Source organism: Alexandromys fortis, unplaced genomic scaffold, assembly GCF_014885135.2.
Source record: "Alexandromys fortis isolate MF-2015 unplaced genomic scaffold, M_Fortis_MF-2015_v1.1 scaffold_242, whole genome shotgun sequence".
NCBI classification, from domain to species: Eukaryota; Metazoa; Chordata; class Mammalia; order Rodentia; family Cricetidae; genus Alexandromys; species Alexandromys fortis.
In genome coordinates this window covers 137,636-156,152 of record NW_026068123.1, presented here as the reverse complement: position 1 = coordinate 156,152, position 18,517 = coordinate 137,636, and the positions used below count along the sequence as shown (strand labels likewise).

General features: G+C 51.6%; 2 protein-coding genes across 4 annotated transcripts in view; one reads left to right on the top strand and one right to left on the bottom strand.

Moving 5' to 3' along the window:
• Positions 1–83: 83 nt before the first annotated feature.
• Positions 84–12,525, top strand: Prkcsh (PRKCSH beta subunit of glucosidase II). 3 transcript variants are annotated; one of them, XM_050125455.1, is made up of 18 exons: positions 84–232; positions 539–688; positions 846–962; positions 1,648–1,743; positions 1,839–1,896; positions 3,451–3,568; positions 5,468–5,597; positions 6,253–6,337; positions 6,682–6,760; positions 7,253–7,339; positions 7,507–7,665; positions 7,739–7,835; positions 8,124–8,193; positions 8,645–8,734; positions 9,176–9,250; positions 9,335–9,434; positions 9,523–9,673; positions 12,393–12,525. In XM_050125455.1, exons 2-17 carry the CDS (start codon positions 613–615, stop codon positions 9,667–9,669), a joined length of 1,584 nt encoding a protein of 527 aa, XP_049981412.1. In that variant the 5' UTR covers positions 84–232; positions 539–612; the 3' UTR covers positions 9,670–9,673; positions 12,393–12,525. The 3 variants fall into 3 exon arrangements, with proteins under 3 accessions (XP_049981412.1, XP_049981413.1, XP_049981411.1); XM_050125456.1 differs by lacking the exon at positions 12,393–12,525 and adding an exon at positions 10,205–10,523 and having other exon boundaries at positions 7,507–7,644; XM_050125454.1 differs by lacking the exon at positions 12,393–12,525 and adding an exon at positions 10,205–10,523.
• A 155-nt stretch (positions 12,526–12,680) lies between these two features.
• Elavl3 (ELAV like RNA binding protein 3) overlaps positions 12,681–18,517 on the bottom strand; it is a 30,542-nt gene continuing 24,705 nt past the window's right edge. Inside the window, exon 7 of the mRNA XM_050125511.1 lies at positions 12,681–15,136. Within this exon, the coding sequence (XP_049981468.1) occupies positions 14,806–15,136 (331 nt within the window). The 3' untranslated portion in view covers positions 12,681–14,805. The remainder of the gene's footprint in view (positions 15,137–18,517) is intronic.

Genomic DNA, 18,517 nt, shown 5'->3' with positions numbered 1-18,517 from the left:
GATCCGTTCTCTCGAAGGCCGTCTTCACGTTCCCACTCAAGATGGCCGTCTCAGCTGCGGCACCCGCACCCCAGCCACTCCCAACATGGCGTCCTCGAGTTGCCTTTACCCAAGCGTGGCGGGCAAAACGGAAGTGACGCATTCTAGAGCGTTCCGTTTTCTTTCGGCTGCAGGAACCGTGGCTGCTCAGCCAGACTGGTGCGGTGGCTCTTGACCTTTGTCTCGGCCTCGTGTAGGTGGTGAAGTAGCAATGGGAGGAAGGCACCCTAATTTCTTATAGGTTGCATTAGGGAGGGTGGTGTGGAGGGATTGTAAATCCTTTGGGTCCATTGGCGGGAGCTGCCCACTTCACACCGTTATAGAGAACTAGGATTTTGAGTTCCCTTTGAGACTTCCACTGGCTTGGATTGAGGAGACCCCCTAGCCCTGCACCTCCATCTCGGCAGCCAGTTGAGCCCTCCTTTCCGGGAAGCAGTGGTGAGTCCAGTTTTGGATAAGCACCCCTCTCAATGACCTGATGCTTCATCCTTTCCTACAGTGAGAGGACATAGCACATCTTCCTGCAGCCTGCTTCCTGCCGCAGAACACACTTCCGGTCTCGGCCCGGACGGGATGTTGCTGCTACTGCTTCTGTTACCCCTCTGCTGGGCGGTGGAGGTTAAGAGACCCCGGGGTGTTTCCCTCAGCAGTGAGTCCTCTTTGTGTATAGCCTGGTGGTCGGGAGGGGCATTTTTCTCCCTTTGCCTCAATTTCCCATAACATTTCCACTGGTGAATGGATAGGTCAGAGGTAGTATTTATTCATTTATTTAAGAAGATCTGGGCTGAGCCTTTTGTTCTCCCCAGATCATCACTTCTATGACGAATCTAAGCCTTTCACGTGTTTGGACGGCACAGCCACCATCCCATTCGATCAGGTGAACGATGATTACTGCGACTGCAAGGATGGCTCAGATGAACCTGGTGAGCTTTTGCTGCATCTCCTCATTGCCCGTTCAATAAGCCTGCTGAGAGCAGATGCCCCGTAAGGATTAGGGTCCCATTTTCCCGTTGCTCTCCGCTCAGTGAACAGAAGGAAGGACAGGAGTGAGATCCCTGTTGGCTTGGGTTATCTCATTGATAGAATTTGTAGGTTTCAGTCTCTGGCTTCATTCCCAAGTAAAAGAATAAATGTTCAGGTTTATGACCAAGTCAGCAGATGGCATTGTGTGACCCAGGACTAGCTTCCAGGAGGAGGTAAGGTCTCTGGCCAGGAAAAGCCAACACAGACACCTCTCAGAGGTGGGAGGGGGAGTAAGGCTGAATGGCGTTGTACTGGTGAAGGATAAGGAGGAGTTGGGGGTGGGTTGCCTTAGGAGAAGCTGCGGAAGACTGGAAGGTTCTGTTGCAGGCCTCTGAAGATAGTTTCTTCCCTTGGTCCTTGGTATATTTTGTTTTGTAGACACTCTTATATAACTCAGGCTGGCCTCGAAGGTGTCGGTAGCTGAGAATGACCTTGAACTACCGACCCTGCTTTTTATCTCCCAGCTGCTGGGATTGCAGACGTTCACCACCACAGCCAACTTCCACCTGTTTTTCTCATGCTTTCTATGAATAGATGAGACGTGTCTGGCTTGGAACACATTCAGCAAACTCTCTTTCTCTGCAGGCACAGCCGCTTGCCCCAATGGCAGTTTCCACTGCACCAACACTGGGTATAAGCCCTTGTACATCCCCTCCAACCGGGTTAACGATGGGGTGTGTGGTAAGTGAGGGTACTCTGGGGATCCTGGGAAGGAGGCAGGGGCCAGCTGGAGGAGACCCTGCCCTCTCTGATCTTTGCCCTCACCTCTACCTCAGACTGCTGCGATGGGACAGATGAGTACAACAGTGGCCGTGTCTGTGAGAACACCTGCAGGTGGGTGGGTAGCGGTGTGGCACCCTGGGTTCCCTGGCTCTTGCCACATTCGACTTGGAAGTCTGGCTGGTTCATTGTCTTTTTTTTTTTTTCTTACTTTGCTTATTAATACTTTGCTTATTAAGATTAATTTTTATTTGCTGGGAGTGGTGGCACAGACCTCCAGTCCCAGCACTTGAAAGGAGGTTTATTTTTATCTTTTTTTGGGGGGAGGCAGGTAGAGTATATGCCACCCACATGCATGTGGCTACAGAGGTCAGAAGAGGGTGTCTGATCTCCCCAGGAGCTGCAGTTACCAGTCGAATTGAGGGCCTCTAGAAGAGCAGCAAGTGAAGTCTGTCCAGCCTCTCCTTTCTTTGTTAGAGATAGCCCTCCCTCAGTGTGCCCCATCAGCCTGGCCTCAAGCACCTCCTCCCTTAACCTAATGCTGCAGTTTCAAGCCTACACCATCTTGGCTCCTTTTGTCCTTTTGTGAGTCCACTGGTCATGCCCCTTGGGAACTCTAATTACCAGATTTCCCTCCAGCTGTGAAGCAGTTGAGATTGTTTACTTGTTCAAAAGTATGGTGCTAGGATAGGCATGTAGGCCTATAATCACAGCACTTGGGAGGTTGAGGTAGGAGGGTTAGGAGCTCAAGAGTCTTTGATTATACAGTGAGTCTGAAGCATGGGTTTCTAGAGACCCTGTTTCAAAAAACCTAGGGAAAAAGGGAGAAACTCAGTGCAGGAAGAGAAATGACTTGATTTGTGTCTGGTTGACAACTACTTGGGCTCTGATTGGGTCAGTATTCTCAATATTTGGTTTATTTTTTTTCCCACCCCCACTTGTTTGTTTTTAATTTCTTTTCTCTCTCTCTCTCTCTCTCTCTCTCTCTCTCTCTCTCTCTCTCTCTCATTCTTTTGAAACAAGGTTTCTCTTTGTAGCTCTGGCTGTCCTGGAACTCACTCTGTAGACCAGGCTGGCCTCTGCTTCCCAAGTGCTGGGATTAAAGGTGTGCATCACCATTACTGGCCTGAGCCTCTTTGTCAGTTTGAGGGCTAGCTTCCAATCCCATTCATTCCCCACTACTTCTGCTCTGTCTGTAATCCCAAGGATGGGCAGGCTATGCACACTGTCCAGCTTCTTTTTTTTTATTTATTTATTTATTTATTTATTTATTTATTTATTTATTTATTTATTTATTATGTATACAATATTCTCTCCGTGTGTATGCCTGAAGGCCAGAAGAGGGCACCAGACCTCATCACAGATGGTTGTGAGCCACCATGTGGTTGCTGGGAATCGAACTCAGGACCTTTGGAAGAGCAGGCAGTGCTCTTAACCGCTGAGCCATCTCTCCAGCCCCCACTGTCCAGCTTCTTAAGGACAGAACTGAGGCCTCTGGTCAAAAAGAACTTGGAGGGGCAGGTTGAAGAGGGCTCTTTCTGTGCCTTTCCTTTCTTAGCATTGTTCGTGGGGGTGTGGGTGGAGCTTGCAGGTGACCCAGGCCCTTCTGGAAAAGGCAATTCTGCTGAGTTTTGGGTGTCTTTAGTGGTACTTGTGTTTCTATTCCAGAGAGAAGGGTCGTAAGGAAAAAGAGTCCCTACAGCAGCTGGCTGAGGTCACCCGAGAGGGCTTCCGCCTCAAGCAGATGCTCATTGAGGAGTGGAAGACAGCCCGGGAAGAGAAACAGGTGAGGGACCCAGAGAGATGCATTGGTAGGACCTGGGCCTGGGGTCCTTGAGTGATGGGCGGGTAAATGCACGTGGGTATACACTTGACTCTGGGCTGTGATGAGCCTGTGTCTTCCTTTATGAGTGGTTGACTGAGAACTTCCCAGATAAGAGGCTATCAGATTACGAGCCAGAAGTGTTAACTCCTGGAGACCGGAAGAACATCTCTTTGTACCCCTGCCTCACTGACTGTAACAGGCTGGTGGTTCGTGACACCTTAGTTCTGGGGAAATCCCTCAGTTAAATGTCAGTAGAAACTGTTTGATTGAATGAGTACGGTAGGCACTCGAGGATTCTTGGGCTTGTGTGTCTCCCTCCCTTGCCCACCACTGGCTTGACTCACCACGGCTCAGCAGCAGCGCTGCCTGGAAGGTACTTCCAGTGCACTGAGACAGGACTCCAGACTGTTCCTGTCCACAGAAGATCCCAGGCTCTTCTCTCCTACCCCCGTGACTGAGAATCTCTCTGAATTGAGAAGGCTGGAAGGTCCTGCTTCGTTCAGTGGACAGTGATTGCCCTTTCAAATTCAGGGGATCTAGGGAAGCCAAGTGTTGAGGTCATTTCCTTCCAGGGGAGGTGAGAAGATCCTGGTGAGAGGTCAGGCTGAGGGGTCCTGACCCTGGCAGAAAAGCATCACACCATAACACTTTGTGGGAGACCTCTCTGTACCTCTACACCAGAGCTTGCCTGGGGCACTTTTTGTTGTCACTGTCCCCGCACCCCCATCCCTTTTGAACTGATTTATTTGTTGAGACGGCCTAGTGAGGCCCTGACCTGCCTGGAATTTCCTATGTAGACAAGGCTGGCCTCAAACTCACAGAGTTTCAAAGGTGTGCACCACCATGCACACACCGTGCTTCCTTTTATTATCGTGCTGAGGCTGGAACTCAGGGCCTTATAAGCTAGGCAGGTGCTCTAGTAGTGAGCCACAACCCCAGGCTGTCAAATGGAGTCCTGCCACTGCTGAGCCACGCCCCAGCCCCTCACTGGCGGATTCTAGGCAGGGGCTCTACCACTCAGCCATGCCCCAGCCCCTCACTGGGGGACTCTAGGCAGGGGCTCCATCACTGAGCCACGCCCCAGCCCCTCACTGGGGGACTCTAGGCAGGGGCTCCATCACTGAGCCACGCCCCAGCCCCTCACTGGGGGATTCTCTGCAAGTGTTCCACCCTTGTTCTGTACTCCCGCCCCTGTTGCTTCTCAGAACATAAATAGATGCCCAGGGTGTACCTGGTGCTATGCAGGTTAGAACCAGACCTGCACCTGCCTCAGGAATGTTAGATCTAGGTCATTAGAAAGTTCTCTCCTTGCTCCTGGGTAGAGGCGTTCAGGGACCTCAGGGCATCCAGAGCTTTCTGCATGGTCACCCATCTTGGGGGCAGGAAATGAAGAGGATTTCCTGGAGGAAGGGCCATATTATTGGAGATCTGTAGGTAATTCACACCAGCCATGGAGAGTGTTCCAGGTGGAGGGGTCTGAATCTTATTCTTGAGTTTCAGGATGGCGGGGTGTGGGAGTTGAGATGGCTCAGTGGGTAAAAACCCTTGGCCACCAAGCCTAATGACCTGAGTTTGTTTCCCAGGACAGGAGGAAACTGATTTCCTCTGAGTTGTCATCTGACTGCCACATGTCTCCCTCCTCAAAGAAAAAGGTGGGGGGGGGAGTTTAAATGATGGAGATGTGACAGGTGGGACTGAGGGAGGGGCTGATGTCACACAAAACATCCAGGGAACCAGAGTGAAGTAGGGATACACTGTGATGCAGGCGTTTCGGAATGATCTTGGGGGAACAGAGGCACTTGACAAAGAGAGGACCAGGCCTAAGCAGAGCTGGCCCCTCACCTTCTCCTCTCCTTCCAGGGTAAGCTGCTTGAACTGCAGGCTGGAAAGAAGTCTCTGGAAGACCAGGTAGAGATGCTGCGGTTAGCAAAGGAAGAAGCAGAGAAGCCAGAGAAGGAGGCCAAAGAGCAGCACCGGAAGCTGTGGGAAGGTATGCTGTGGGTTAGCACTGCAGCTCTGACCAGAGAGGAACCAGGGCTGGGAGGTCTAATTCCTGCTGGCCAAGAGCTCTACCTCTGAGCTACACTCACCCCATCTTTCCTTTTGAGGCAGGGTCTCATGTGGCTCAGACTGCCGTAGTTTTTTTATGTAGACGAAGAAGACCTAGAAACCCTAATCTTCCCGTTTCTATATGTTAGATGCCAGGATTACAGGGATTTACTACTATGCCTGGGTTATTTATGTTTTGATTTGTTTGCTTGCTTTTCTTTGTTGGTATGTTTTGAGACATGGTCTGGAACTCAGTGTGTAGACTAGACTGGCCTTGAACTCCTAAGGATCCACCTGCTCTGCCTCGCAAGTGCTGGATTTGAAATGTGTGTCTCGCCATGTTCTGCACTCTGTGATTTTATTTGTTTCTTACCATGATTGCTTATTTCTTTGTGTGCCTAGTTAACTTTGTATTGGCCATCAGTTAGGAAAGCTGTAAGAATAATTTGTAGATCCTTCTCTACAAATTTAAATCCAGGGTCGTGTCCCCAGTGCTCAGTGTAAGACTGCTCTCACGGTGGAACTCCGTGCAGGTTTTGGGGGTGATGGGATTTGGCCACTTATGGTATAGCATGACAGAATGCCCCCCTCTACAGAGCAGCAAGCTACTGCCAAGATCCGGCGGGAACAGGAGCTGGCAGCCAGTGCCTTCCAGGAACTGGATGACAACGAGGATGGGGTGTAAGTGTAACTGCCCACTGAGAGTTCCTCACCCAAGTCTGACTAGCCTGGCCTTGGATGTGTCAGGTAGCCAGTCTGGTCTCAGGTTTATAGTCCTCCTGTCTCAGCCTCTGGAGCCTTGCAGTGGCAGGTGAGAGCTGTCACTACCATTGGGCATGTGGGGCAGAAGCAGATGGAAGGGTTAGGGTGTAGGTGTTGTCTAGGACCCGCTCTGCCTTGGCTCTCTTTAGAGGTAGGTCTCTTATAGGGGAGGGTGGGAAGTGGCTGGGCCCTGCCCCTCCCATCCCGGCCCTCACACGTGTAGAGATCCCACAGAAGCCTCCCCCTTCCTTTTCTGTACTCAGGGTCTCGGTGGCAGAGCTACAGACTCACCCGGAGCTGGACACAGATGGGGATGCTGTGCTATCTGAAGAGGAGGCCCAGGTACCCCAAGCCTATCCTTGGCCTAGAGTGAATTCAGGGTGAGAGGGTCAAGGTAGGCCTCCTCTGGGGAGAGCTCCTTGTGGCTGCCTGGTAGAACCCTAGACTAGTACCAGGGCAGCATGGCACCTGTCCCCAGGCTTGTTCATCTCACTTACCTTCTGCTTGTTGCTCAAAGTAGGAGTCTGTCTTTCTCTCTGCCTGCCATCCTTGGCTCTGCCCCTCTACCATCTCTGCTGCAAACCAGGTCCTTCCCTGCCCCTTCTGGACCTTTGCTTAGGGTGTAGCACACTCTGGCACTGTGCCTCTGTATACCTGTGTCTTGTCTTGATGTCCCCTTACTTCCCAACCCCTGGGACCTCCTTCAGGCCTGGGTTGTCCCTCCTGGTCATATAGTACCTGACCCAATCTGCTATGGCCTGGTCCCTAGTTGTGAGTGGCAGGGTGTGTGGGCCTCTGGGGGCCCTAACCCTGACCCTACCCCAATGCACACAGGCCCTTCTCAGTGGGGACACAGAGATTGACTCTACCTCCTTCTATGACCGTGTCTGGGCTGCCATCAGGGACAAGTACCGCTCTGAGGTTTGTGGGAAAAGGAAGGGAAGTGGTCCTATCCCCAACCCCTCACAAAAATATTATCTCCCGTGCTGGTCCCCGGTCCTCCATGGAGGCCAACCCTCCCAGACTTGGGAACTAGCGTTCTCCAGCCTCGAGGTCTCAGCATTGGCCTCTACAATCCTGGGAGCCAGGTGCTGCCCACCGATGTGCCTGCCCCTTCTGCTCCGGATGTGATTGAGCCCAAAGAGGAGCAGCTACCAGGATTGCCACCTACAGAAGAGGAGGAGGAGGAGCCAGAAGAGGAAGAGGATGAGGAGGAGGAGGAGGAGGTGCAGGGGGAGAAACCCAAGGTTTGTGTTGGGAGAATGGTGGGCAGATGGGTGGCTGGGGCTGCCTGCTAACTGGACCCTGCCCCCTCCCCAGGAGGCCCCAGCCCCTCTACAACCCCCACAGCCTGCCAGCCCCACTGAGGAGGAAAAGATGCCACCGTATGATGAGGAGGCACAGGCTGTCATCGATGGTGAGTAGGGACCTGCTGGGAAGGGACCCCTGGCCCTGCAGTGTCCATGTTGCTGGGGAGTTACTGTTTCTATCCCCGAGTCCTCCCTCCTCATGGGCTGCACTTGTTTGTAAAATGTGCACAACAGGGCGGGAACCTGCGGGCTCCCAGGAGCCCTGGCCTGTACTCTAGAGAGCCCGGCGACAGGAGGTTCACTCTGCGCTGGTCGGCCTATCCTTCACATTCTCTGTGGGGCTCATCCTGGGTCTTTCATGGAACTGGGGCCCACTCTCATCTCCCATCCCTCAGCTGCACAAGAGGCCCGGAATAAGTTTGAGGAAGCTGAACGGTCCTTGAAAGAGATGGAGGAGTCCATCAGGTGAGCCCCAAGGCCGCCTCCTGCCCGGTGACTGTCTACTGCCGGCTCCTTGGAGGAGGTGTCAGCCTGGTTCTTGCAGGACTCCAAGCACAACTTGTGTCTATCCACCATATATACAGCTGGGCCTTCTGTGTGGGCTCTCGTGTCCTCACTTTGCCTGAACCCTTCTGTGTGGGGCTCTCATATCCTTACACCCCCTTCACCTGGACCCTACTGTGTGGGGATCTCGTGTCCTTGTACCCCCTTCCCCCGGACCCTTCTTGTGGGGTTCTCATGTCCTTGTACCCCCTTCCCCTGGACTCTTCTGTGTGGGGCTCTCATATCCTTACACCCCCTTCCCCTAGACCCTTCTGTGTGGGGCTCTCGTGTCCTTACACCCCCTTCCCCCGGACCCTTCTGTGTGGGGCTCTCGTGTCCTTGCTCCCCTTCACCATCGGATCTGCTTTTCCAGGAGTTTGGAACAAGAGATCTCCTTTGACTTCGGTCCCCACGGAGAGTTTGCATACCTCTACAGCCAATGCTACGAGCTCACAACCAATGAGTACATCCTGGCACTGGTCGGGGGAGGGGTGGGGAGGGGCAAGATACAGGGGAGGAGGGCACTGGGCGAACAAGAGTTGTAGTACCTATCTGAGATCTCATCACTGGGGGACTGAGGCAGGAGGACCTCAAGTTGAGTCTGGGCTCCATCCCCAGCACCTCATGGAACTGGGCATAGTGGCACATGCTCAAAGTGGGTGTAAGGAGGATCGTAATTTCAAGGCCAGTCTCAGTTACTTGAGTATGTTTGAGGTCAGCCTGGGCTATGTGAACCCTGTGTCCAGAAGGGAACACAGGCAGGGTCCAGGGGTCAGTGGGCTTTGAAGTGCCAGTGAGCCACCTGTCTGCCTGGATACCGAGGAGACTGGGAAGGGCTTTGAGGTACCTAGGGTCCCCAAACCTGTCAAGTCTGTCACTCAGCAGCTCCTCTCCCCGCCCTTAGGTACATCTACCGGCTTTGCCCCTTCAAACTGGTCTCTCAGAAACCCAAACATGGGGGCTCTCCGACCAACCTTGGGTGAGTGGGTTGAGGTTTGTTGCCCTTACCCTGCCCCCAACCACCCACTGGCCAGGCACTCAGCACCCCTGCTCTCTCCCATAGCACATGGGGCTCGTGGGCTGGCCCCGATCATGACAAGTTCAGTGCCATGAAGTATGAGCAGGGCACCGGCTGCTGGCAGGGCCCCAACCGCTCAACCACAGTGAGTGTCTGACCTGGGGCTATGGGGACCCGGGCCTGGACCAGCCCAGCCCAGCCCAGCATCGCTCCTACTCTGTCCCCGTCCCCAGGTGCGCCTGCTGTGTGGCAAAGAGACTGTGGTGACCAGTACCACGGAGCCCAGTCGCTGTGAGTACCTCATGGAGCTGGTGACACCAGCAGCCTGCCCAGAACCCCCACCAGAAGCACCCACTGAGGGAGACCATGATGAGCTGTAGCCTGGTAAGGAGGCTGGGTCTCTGTCAGCTCTAGTGTGGATGTTGCTACTTTCTTAACCTGTGCTCCTGACTCACTCACTCTCTCTCTCTCTCTCTCTCTCTCTCTCTCTCTCTCTCTCTCTCTCTCTCTCTCTCTCTTTCTCTCTCTCTCTCTCTCTCTCATTCATTCATAGTGCTCGAGATAGGGTTTCATTTCTCTGTGTATTCTTGCTTGGCTTTCCTAGAACTCACTCTGTAGAGTTCCAGGACAGGCTCCAAAGAAACAGAGAAACCCTGTCTCGAAAACAAAAAAGACAGTTTATTGTGTAGTCCATACTGGCCTTGAGCACTTGTCAGTCCTGCCCACTGTGCCACCCACCACGCCCAGTGTACGAGGTACTGACGACTGACCCAGGGCTTTCTGTGCTAGGCACACAGTCTGCCAGCTGAGCCACATCTTCCAGAAATAATTTAAGTTTCCAGTGCTGGGGTGCTTGCTTTTGCACCAGCCCATGTCCTGGGCCCTCCGTCTTTCTAATTCTGTCTTCCATCCTAGAACTTCAAGGCCTGAAACCTGTTTACTGATCCTGCAGTCTATGGACCAAGGCCTGCCTACCCAGGCAGGGTTCCTGGCCATTCTCCAGGTAGCAGGAACCCCGTGGTGCTCTAAGCCCCACTTCTGGCCCAGGCTAGCCAAGCCATCCATATTGCTGAGGCCCCAGCGGCCTCCAGAGATGGATAAAGGAGCTCACCCTCCTTGGATTTTTGGGTGGGAGTTAATCTCTGCTCCACCTCACCCCTGCCTTCCCAGCTGGTAGGAGATGAGTGGATGACCTCACACGTGACCTCAGAACAATAAATGTGACTCGTCCGTATTGACTGTGTGTGCCTTTTTTCCCCGTTGGTCTATATAGTTGAGGCCAGCCTCAGGCTGTCTCCTTCCTCAGTCGCTCAGGGCATGGGCCAGCATGCCTAGCTAGATCTGCCTTTATTTTGGGGTGTGAACAGGAGGCAGATGCGGAAGGTGGTGGGTATCACTGTCAACTTAGCAGGGTCTGGAGTTGCCTAGGAGACAGACCTGGCTGTAGTTACAGAGAAGGAACAGAGGTCAGGCTTGGTGACGTGTACCTTAGCTCCTGCAGCCATCTCTGCTTCCTGGCTGCAGTGCCAGCAGCTTCAAGCTCCTGCCACGCCTTCCTGCTGTGATGACTGGACTCTTGAACTGTCAGGTGTGGTGTCGCGGCTGCAGTTTACACCTAGGGAAGCAGTAGGTGCAGCCTCTTGCAGCACCACAACCCAACTGACAGCGAAGGCATCCAGGCCCCAGCAATCGGTAGACAGTAGACTGTTATCAGTTTCCTGAGTCTCCCATGGGGAGTGGAGATCCCAGCCCAGGGAGGGATGGCATCCTTTCCCGGGGGTCCCAGCACACAGACCTGCCCACCTCTGCCCACAAATCACCTGAGACTTAAGATTCTGAACTTTTTATTCTCTGGCATGAAAAGTACAAATAATTAAACAATTCCATGTAAAAGTCAGTTACCGCGGCCAGGCCTGGAATCTCGGTAATAAATAGTCTAAACGCAACTTGAAGTGTTTGTGGGTTTGGGTTGAGGTTTGTTTTTTTTTTAGTTTTTTTTTTTCTTTTCTACAGTTCTTTATATCACCTCCAACATGGACTCTGTCATGGTTTGAAACTTTCCCAATAAACAGGATGAATGAAGGGTTGGAGGGGCTGAGCCCCATTCCCACTGGCCCTGCCCGTGACCCCCCAGGGATTTTGGAAGACCCAAGGGCTCCTCTCCCTGGGAGCCCTTGGCCTGGCCCTCCTGGGGGACTGGCCTTCAGGGAGGGGGGCTAGCTGGGCTAAGCTTGTATCTTAGAAAAAAAGTCCCCTCCTCCCAGTCTTGGGGACAGCAGGGACCTAGGCCTTGGTGGGAGGGGGTGGGGGGAGAAGCCCCCTCTTCAGAGCCGGCCCTCCCCCCAGGGTGGGGGACAAACCCAGCCCTTATTGCTCGGATGCCTCCAGCATGTGTGGAAGGCAGGGGGAGACCCCAGAAACAGCAGGGAAAGAAGGGGTTGCACCCTCCTGGAGGTGGGGAGTCCCTGTCCTGCTGGGAGGGATGGGGGAGGATTAGGACAGACTTAGAAACCACCAGAATAAATAGGTTCGGTGTATCATGAGCAAGCTAGAGTTCACCAGCTAAATAGACAGAAAAACCTCTCAAGACAATAGCAAAACAATCCCATTGAGAGGCCCTGGGCACCAACAGCTGTGGGGAGCCCACGGCACCCCAGGGGGCACTCCGCTACCATTACTGTTATTAATAATTATTACTTTAATGACTCCACTTCCCCTTTTTATAAATAAATTAGGCATAACCACATCTCAGCAAAACTGAAAGAAAAGGGACATCTTCCTTCAACTTGCAAACCAATGAAAGAACAGAAATATACACAAAGGTCCTTACAGGCCAACAAGGGTAATAAATAGTTAACATAGCAATAAGTTAAAACTACATGAAGCTAAATTCAGCAAAAAAGTACGAGAAAGTTAACTGGTGACAGTTTATCTTTTTTTCCTTTTTTTTTGTTTTTAAATTGTCTTTGTGTGTGTTTTTGTCTTTTTTCCTTTCTTTCCTGTTGCTATATTTCATCTTCTGTTTGAGTTTTCTTTTCTTTTTTTTTCCGTTTTTTTATTTTTTGGTCTTTTTTTAATTTTTTTTTCTTTTTGTTCCTTGCAGCAGAAATTCCACAGACGGTTAAGAACAACACCAGGAGGGGTGGGGAGAGAGAGTTGGACGCTCAGATGGGGCCATGGCCAGACACCAAACGCAGAGGACACCGGAAGAAAGCAACTAGAACTAGAGGGTGGGGGTGGGGTGGGGTGGGGCTTCACGATTCTCAGTTGTGACTGGGCCCACTGAGGGATGGGTTGAAGGTTTGGGGCTCCCAGGGGCTCCAGCCTGTGGCTTCTGTTGGAACTTGCATAAAAGAATAAAAAGAGTGTGGGGTTATGGATGCAAAATTCAGTCAGAAGCCAGGGCCAGGGCTCATGAAGGCTGCATCCATGGTTCCCCCACAGTCCAGAAAGACAAAAATACCCAACAATCAAAAGGTGACACGCTGATGGGAAGGGATGTGGGGACACCCCTGGGTCTGGGGGATGTTCTGGGTGCTTGCTGCAGTGGGGAGCACACTGGCCCTGGTTGAGGGAGGAGACTGCAGACCTCCCCCTGGACCCAGGGGGGCTGAGTCCCAGGGGTAGGGGTCCTTTGGCCTCAGTGTTGTGGGGAGTGAGAGCCCCCTCCAGCCCACGGTGATGCCAAAGTAGAACGAGGTATTGTGTGTTTGGATGCATGGACGCCGTATGTGTGGGCAGCAGGGAGGCCCCTGGTGGGCTAAGGAGTCTGTGCAGAGAACCTGGGGCTGGGGCTTATTGGGGGCCCAGGGAGAAGTAGCTGGACCAGCCTGGCTGGAGGAAGTAACTGGGTCAGGGTCTCCAGTAGGAACGTCTTGTCTGGGCCTGTAGGATGCTGCGGACATGGGTGTATGTCCCTAGGTGTTGTATGTATCTAGGTGACGTGTAGGATGCTGCGGACATGGGTGTATGTCCCTAGGTGTTGTATGTATCTAGGTGACGTGTAGGATGCTGCGGACATGGGTGTATGTCCCTAGGTGTTGTATGTATCTAGGTGACGTGTAGGATGCTGCGGACATGGGTGTATGTCCCTAGGTGTTGTATGTATCTAGGTGACGTGTAGGATGCTGCGGACATGGGTGTATGTCCCTAGGTGTTGTATGTATCTAGGTGACGTGTAGGATGCTGCGGACATGGGTGTATGTCCCTAGGTGTTGTATGTTTCTAGGTGACCTGTTTATTTTTGTTTTTGTTTTTTGAGACAGGGTCTTATATAGCCCAGGCTAACCTAAACTCACTATGTAGCCAAGGCTAGTCTTGACCTGATCTTCTGCCTCCGCCTCTCAAGTACTAGGAAGAACAAGGGATGTGCACCACTGCTCCAGGTTGCTGCAGTACTGGGCTGAACCCAGGTCCACCAACCGACGGCAGCCCTGGCTCTCTTTGGAAACTTGTGTCCAGATTCCTACATCCAAATGGATCTGTGGCAGTGGCTTTCACATGTCACATGGTTTTGTGGACAAGCAGCCAATGTCTGTATCTATGTCTACACAGCCCTAAGGGTCCGTGTGTCTCCATCCTCTCTTGTGGCTTTGGTCACCTTCCTGAATGTATCCTGAAATGTTTCTGTATGTGTTGTGTATCTGTGTCTCCAAGGTCCAAGTATATGTCCCTCTTGTCTTCGTGTGTGTGTGTGTGTGTGTGTGTGTGTGTGTGTGTATGCGCGCGCACTGGCAGCCCTATGGACTTTCAAACCCTCAGCCCTGCTCCCTGCACCCCCGCCCCAGTTAGTTGGTAAACATAACTTGCCAAAATAGTTTCTTTTTTTTTTTTTGTCTTTTTTTTGTGATTTTTTTTTCAAGTTCAAGAATCCCCAGTAAAAATTCTCCACGAGGTCTTTTTCCCTTTTTACAAAAATAGAGTTTTTCTTCCCCTCCCACCCCACCCCACCCTTTTTTTTTTCGTTTTGTTTCTGCTTCCTACCCTGCCCCAACCCTGCTCCCTGTATTCTGCCCAGGGACTGGGGCCAGGAATGGGGAGGCCCACACCCCTCTTTCATGTTTTTTGCTGTTTTGGGGATTTTTAAACCTGTTCCCTCCCCTTTCTCTCGGTATAGGACAGGCCTGGGCAAAGGAGGCCTGGGTGGAGCACTGCTGTGTCCCCTGAGCCATCCCATGCAGGGTGGAGAGGGTGAGGTGGGATGGGGGGGTCTCCTCTCTGCTTTCTTCTTTTTGTTTTTAGCCAAAAAAAGAAACAAAAGCCATCACCGTGAACCAAACCAAGACGAGAGAGTGAACAAGCCCCAGCTGGGTGGGGAAAGCAGGGAGGATGGGGGGACCCCTCCCCCTCAATTCCCTGCAGACCCTCCCCATCCCGATGCTCACCCTGTGGTGTTTTTTTGCAAGTGTGTGGGTCTTCCTGCTCTTACAGTCACGCTCTTTCTCTCTCTTTCTCACTCTCTCTCTCCCGCTCTCATTCTCTCTCTCTGCTGCCCAGGGAGGGAGGGCGGTAAGTGCTCAGGCCTTGTGCTGCTTGCTGGTCTTGAAGGACACCTGCAGCACACGCTCACCCAGGCGGTAGCCATTCAGGCTGGCGATGGCCATGGCTGCCTCGTCGTAGTTGGTCATGGTGACGAAGCCGAAGCCCTTGCACTTGTTGGTGGTGAAATCCCGGATGACCTTGACATTGGTGACTGCCCCAAAAGGTCCGAAAAGCTGCCACAGCACGCTCTCATCAGCTTCCGGGGACAGGTTGTACACGAAGATGCACCAGCCAGCGCCTGCCGCGCCTCCGGACAAGCCCACACCTGCCAGGCCACTCATGCCATCGATGGCGATTGGGGAGAACCTGGCGATGAGCGACAGGGGACTACTTTGGGGGTCACGCGGGCTCTGCCCTGATCCCCAGCATGCCTCCGACACCCCCCACTGGGAGAACCCTATACTGTGTGCTATGTATGTAAGACCCTTGTCCTAACCTAGCTGTGACCCCATTGCTTGTCTCTGACCCCACTGAGACACCAGCCCCTGACCTGCAACCTGTCTTGACCTCCACCGCTCTCCAAATATCACCTATGACCCTGTCCTAAAGTGCCATCTTTAGCCGGATCTCATGACCTTTGACCCTACCTGATCCTGAGCCCTGCTGATCTTCACCCTTCCATAGGTATACTCAGCTTCTCTCTGTGGCTCAGTTGGCCTGAATGCACTATATAGCCAAGGGTGGCTTCTTGGTTTTGTGTTTTCTTCCTTTTTGCTTGCTGATCTTAAACTTGTGCTTCTCCTGCCTTTACCTCCCAAATGCTGGCATTGCACACCCAGCTGACAGCGCTGGGATGGAACCCAAGGCTTTGTGCATGCCAGGCAAGTGCTCTTCCAATTGAGCTGCATTCCCAGTCCCAGCCCCTTCAAAACTAACTCTGGTATGTGTGAGAGAGAGAGATGACAGAGGGAGACAGACAGACAGAGACAGACAGAGACTGCCTCTGTACTCCAACCATGCTGACCTCGAACTGAACTCCATTTCTTGCCTCGGCCGATGAAGGAGCCCAGCGTGGGTAACAGCTGAGCCCTGGCTCTTCTTTTTTGGCCGAAATCTGAACCTGTCCTGGTACCAATCTTCCCTGACAGCTCTGACTCCATTTTGACTTACCCTGTGTGGGTAGAAACTGGTCCTACAAGACCAGCATAGGGTGTCGTATGTGAGCCAGTGGTCCTGCACCTTCCTCTAACACTAAAAGTGGCCTCATCTGTCTCTTTTCTGGTCTCTTCCTATCCAAATCACAAGCAATACCCTTCTGACTTAGTTTTTCTTTCTCTGGTTTCAATTACTGGTAGTTTCCTTAAATGAAAATTTCTAAAAATAAACAATTCACAGACTGGCTTTTGTTTGTTTGTTTTGCTTGTTTGTTTTGTTTTTTAAAAAAATATTTAGATTATTTATTTGTTTATTTTGGTTTTTCAAGGCAGGGTTCCTCTATGTAACTCTGGCTGTCCTGGAGCTCACTATGTAGACCAGGCTGGCCTTCAGAGATCTTCCCTAGTGCTGGGATTAAACACACCATGCTCAGTTTGGACTTATTTCATTTTTATGTGTGTTTGCCTGCATGTATGTAAGTGAAACGCATGCATACGTGGTACCTGCAGAAGCCAGTGTGCTGTGGCACAATGCTCTTGTACCCTGTAAAGATTTCTCATTTGTATTGATTTACTAAAATGCTGATTGGCCAGTAGCCAGGCAGGAAGTATAGGCGGGGCGACCAGAACAGGAGAATTCTGTGAGAGGAAAGGCTCAGTCTGCAGTTGTCACCCAGACACAGAGGAAGCAAGATGAGAATGCCTCACTGATAAACAGTACTAAGCCACATGACTAACACAGACAAGAATTATGGGTTAATGTAAGATATAAGAGTTAATAAGAAGCCTGAGATAATAGGTCAACTAGTTTATAATTAATGTAAGCCTCTGTGTGTTTCTTTGGGACTGAATGGCTGTGGGCCCAGACTGGACAGAAACCTCTCAACATTAGTTGGGGGCATCAGAACCCCTGGAACTGGAGTTACAGAGAGCTGTGAGCAACCATGTTGGTGCTGGAAATCGAACCTGGGTCCTCTGCAAGAACAAGTGCTCTTAACCACTGGGCCTTCGTTCCAGCCCATGTTTTTGGATTTTTGAGACTGGATCTCACTGTATAGCCCAGGCTAGCCTCTAACTTGTGATCTTTGTGAATCTGCCTTCTGAGTTATGTGGATCAGAAGGTATATAACTATAAGGAATTTCTAATATAATTTTATTAAATGTATCATTAGCGTGTGTGTGTAGAAGTAGGAAGGGAGTGCCATGACACTTGTGGAGGGCAGAGGACGAGTCTGTAGAGTTGGTTTTCTCCTTCCACCTTATATGGGTTCTAGGCATTAAACTCGGGTGATCATGCCATGTGGCAAGCCCCTTTACCCTCTAAACATTCTTGTCAGCCCACACTCATAAATTTTAATTGCACATTGAATGTGGTTAGGTGGCTTAGGATTATAATTATAGTTTTTGGAAGGCCAAGGGCACAGAGCAAAAACTTGTCTCGAAACAAATGCTTTTGACTCCTGGATCTGTCCAAGCTTTAACACACTTCCACTCTCAAGAGAGCCTTTCTTGTTAAGTCTGTCTCTCTGTCTCCTCTCTTACCCTTCCGTCTCAGCCCTCCAGAACTGGGGTCTCAGACACGCACTGTCACTCCAGCGTTCTGATGGGTGCCGGAGACCTGAGTCAGGTCCTCCTCAGCTTGTGCCACACTGGGCCAGCTTCCCAGCCCCTGTCCTACTTCACAAAAAGTCAGGCATGGTAGACGGCTCTTGTCATCCTAGCACCAGAGCACGAGGAGTTCCATGTCATTTTCATCTACACCTTCAGTTTGCTGTCAGCCTGGGACACACGAGATGACAAAACCAAAAAAGAAGATGCCTTTCTTTAACACTCAGGAGTTAGTGTCTCCTGATAGGGAGATTTTTGTGAGTTCATGACCAGTCAGATGCATATAAGACCCTGTCTAGAAGAAGAAAAGGGAGAGAAGGAGAGAGGAGGAGGAGGTGGAAAAAGAGGAAGAGCTAAGGGATAAATGAGGAGAATGAGCGGCATGACAGAAGGTCCCCATGCACATGCGCTCCTCCCCCACTAGTCACTTAGCCGTCTCAGGAGCAGACTGACTGTCTAAAATCATAGTTTCTTTGTTAAGGAACCGTTATTTCAACTGGTTAATGCTGGTGATTTAGAGATGCCTAAGAGAAACTGATAAAAATGTTCTCTTTAAGGGAAAAGGTAAAAGTTCTTCACTTATGGAAAAGAGGGTATCCATATGCTGAGGCCACTAGTACCTCGGGAAAGGACAAAGCTGTGAAATTATGAAGAAGGAGCTGGCCTGGTGGTGGAGGCTTGTCACTCTAGGATGTGGGCAGGAGAGTCACAGCTCGAAATAAAAGTAAGAAGATAAACGAACATCTCTGAAGCCCCACGTTCGAGGGAGAGGCAGAAGGAGCAGGGTTCAAGGACACGCGTGGCTTAGGCTTGCTGACTTGCCTGTGTGAAACCCTGTGTCAAGAAAGGGCTGGGCGGTGGTGGTGCCTTCCAGCATTCGGATGCAGAGGCAGGTGGATATCTGTGAGTTTGAGGCCAGCCTGGTCTACAGAGCTAGTTCCAGGACAGGCTCCAAAGCTACAGAGAAACCCTGTCTCGAAAAACA

Excerpts from the sequence above, each read along its gene's own strand:
- Prkcsh (XM_050125455.1), top strand. The coding sequence starts at position 613 with ATGTTGCTGCTACTGCTTCTGTTACCCCTCTGCTGGGCGGTGGAGGTT. Across the intron at positions 6,761-7,252 it reads TATCTGAAGAGGAGGCCCAG|GCCCTTCTCAGTGGGGACAC; the intron begins GTACCCCAAGCC and ends CAATGCACACAG. Across the intron at positions 9,251-9,334 it reads GGCTCTCCGACCAACCTTGG|CACATGGGGCTCGTGGGCTG; the intron begins GTGAGTGGGTTG and ends TCTCTCCCATAG.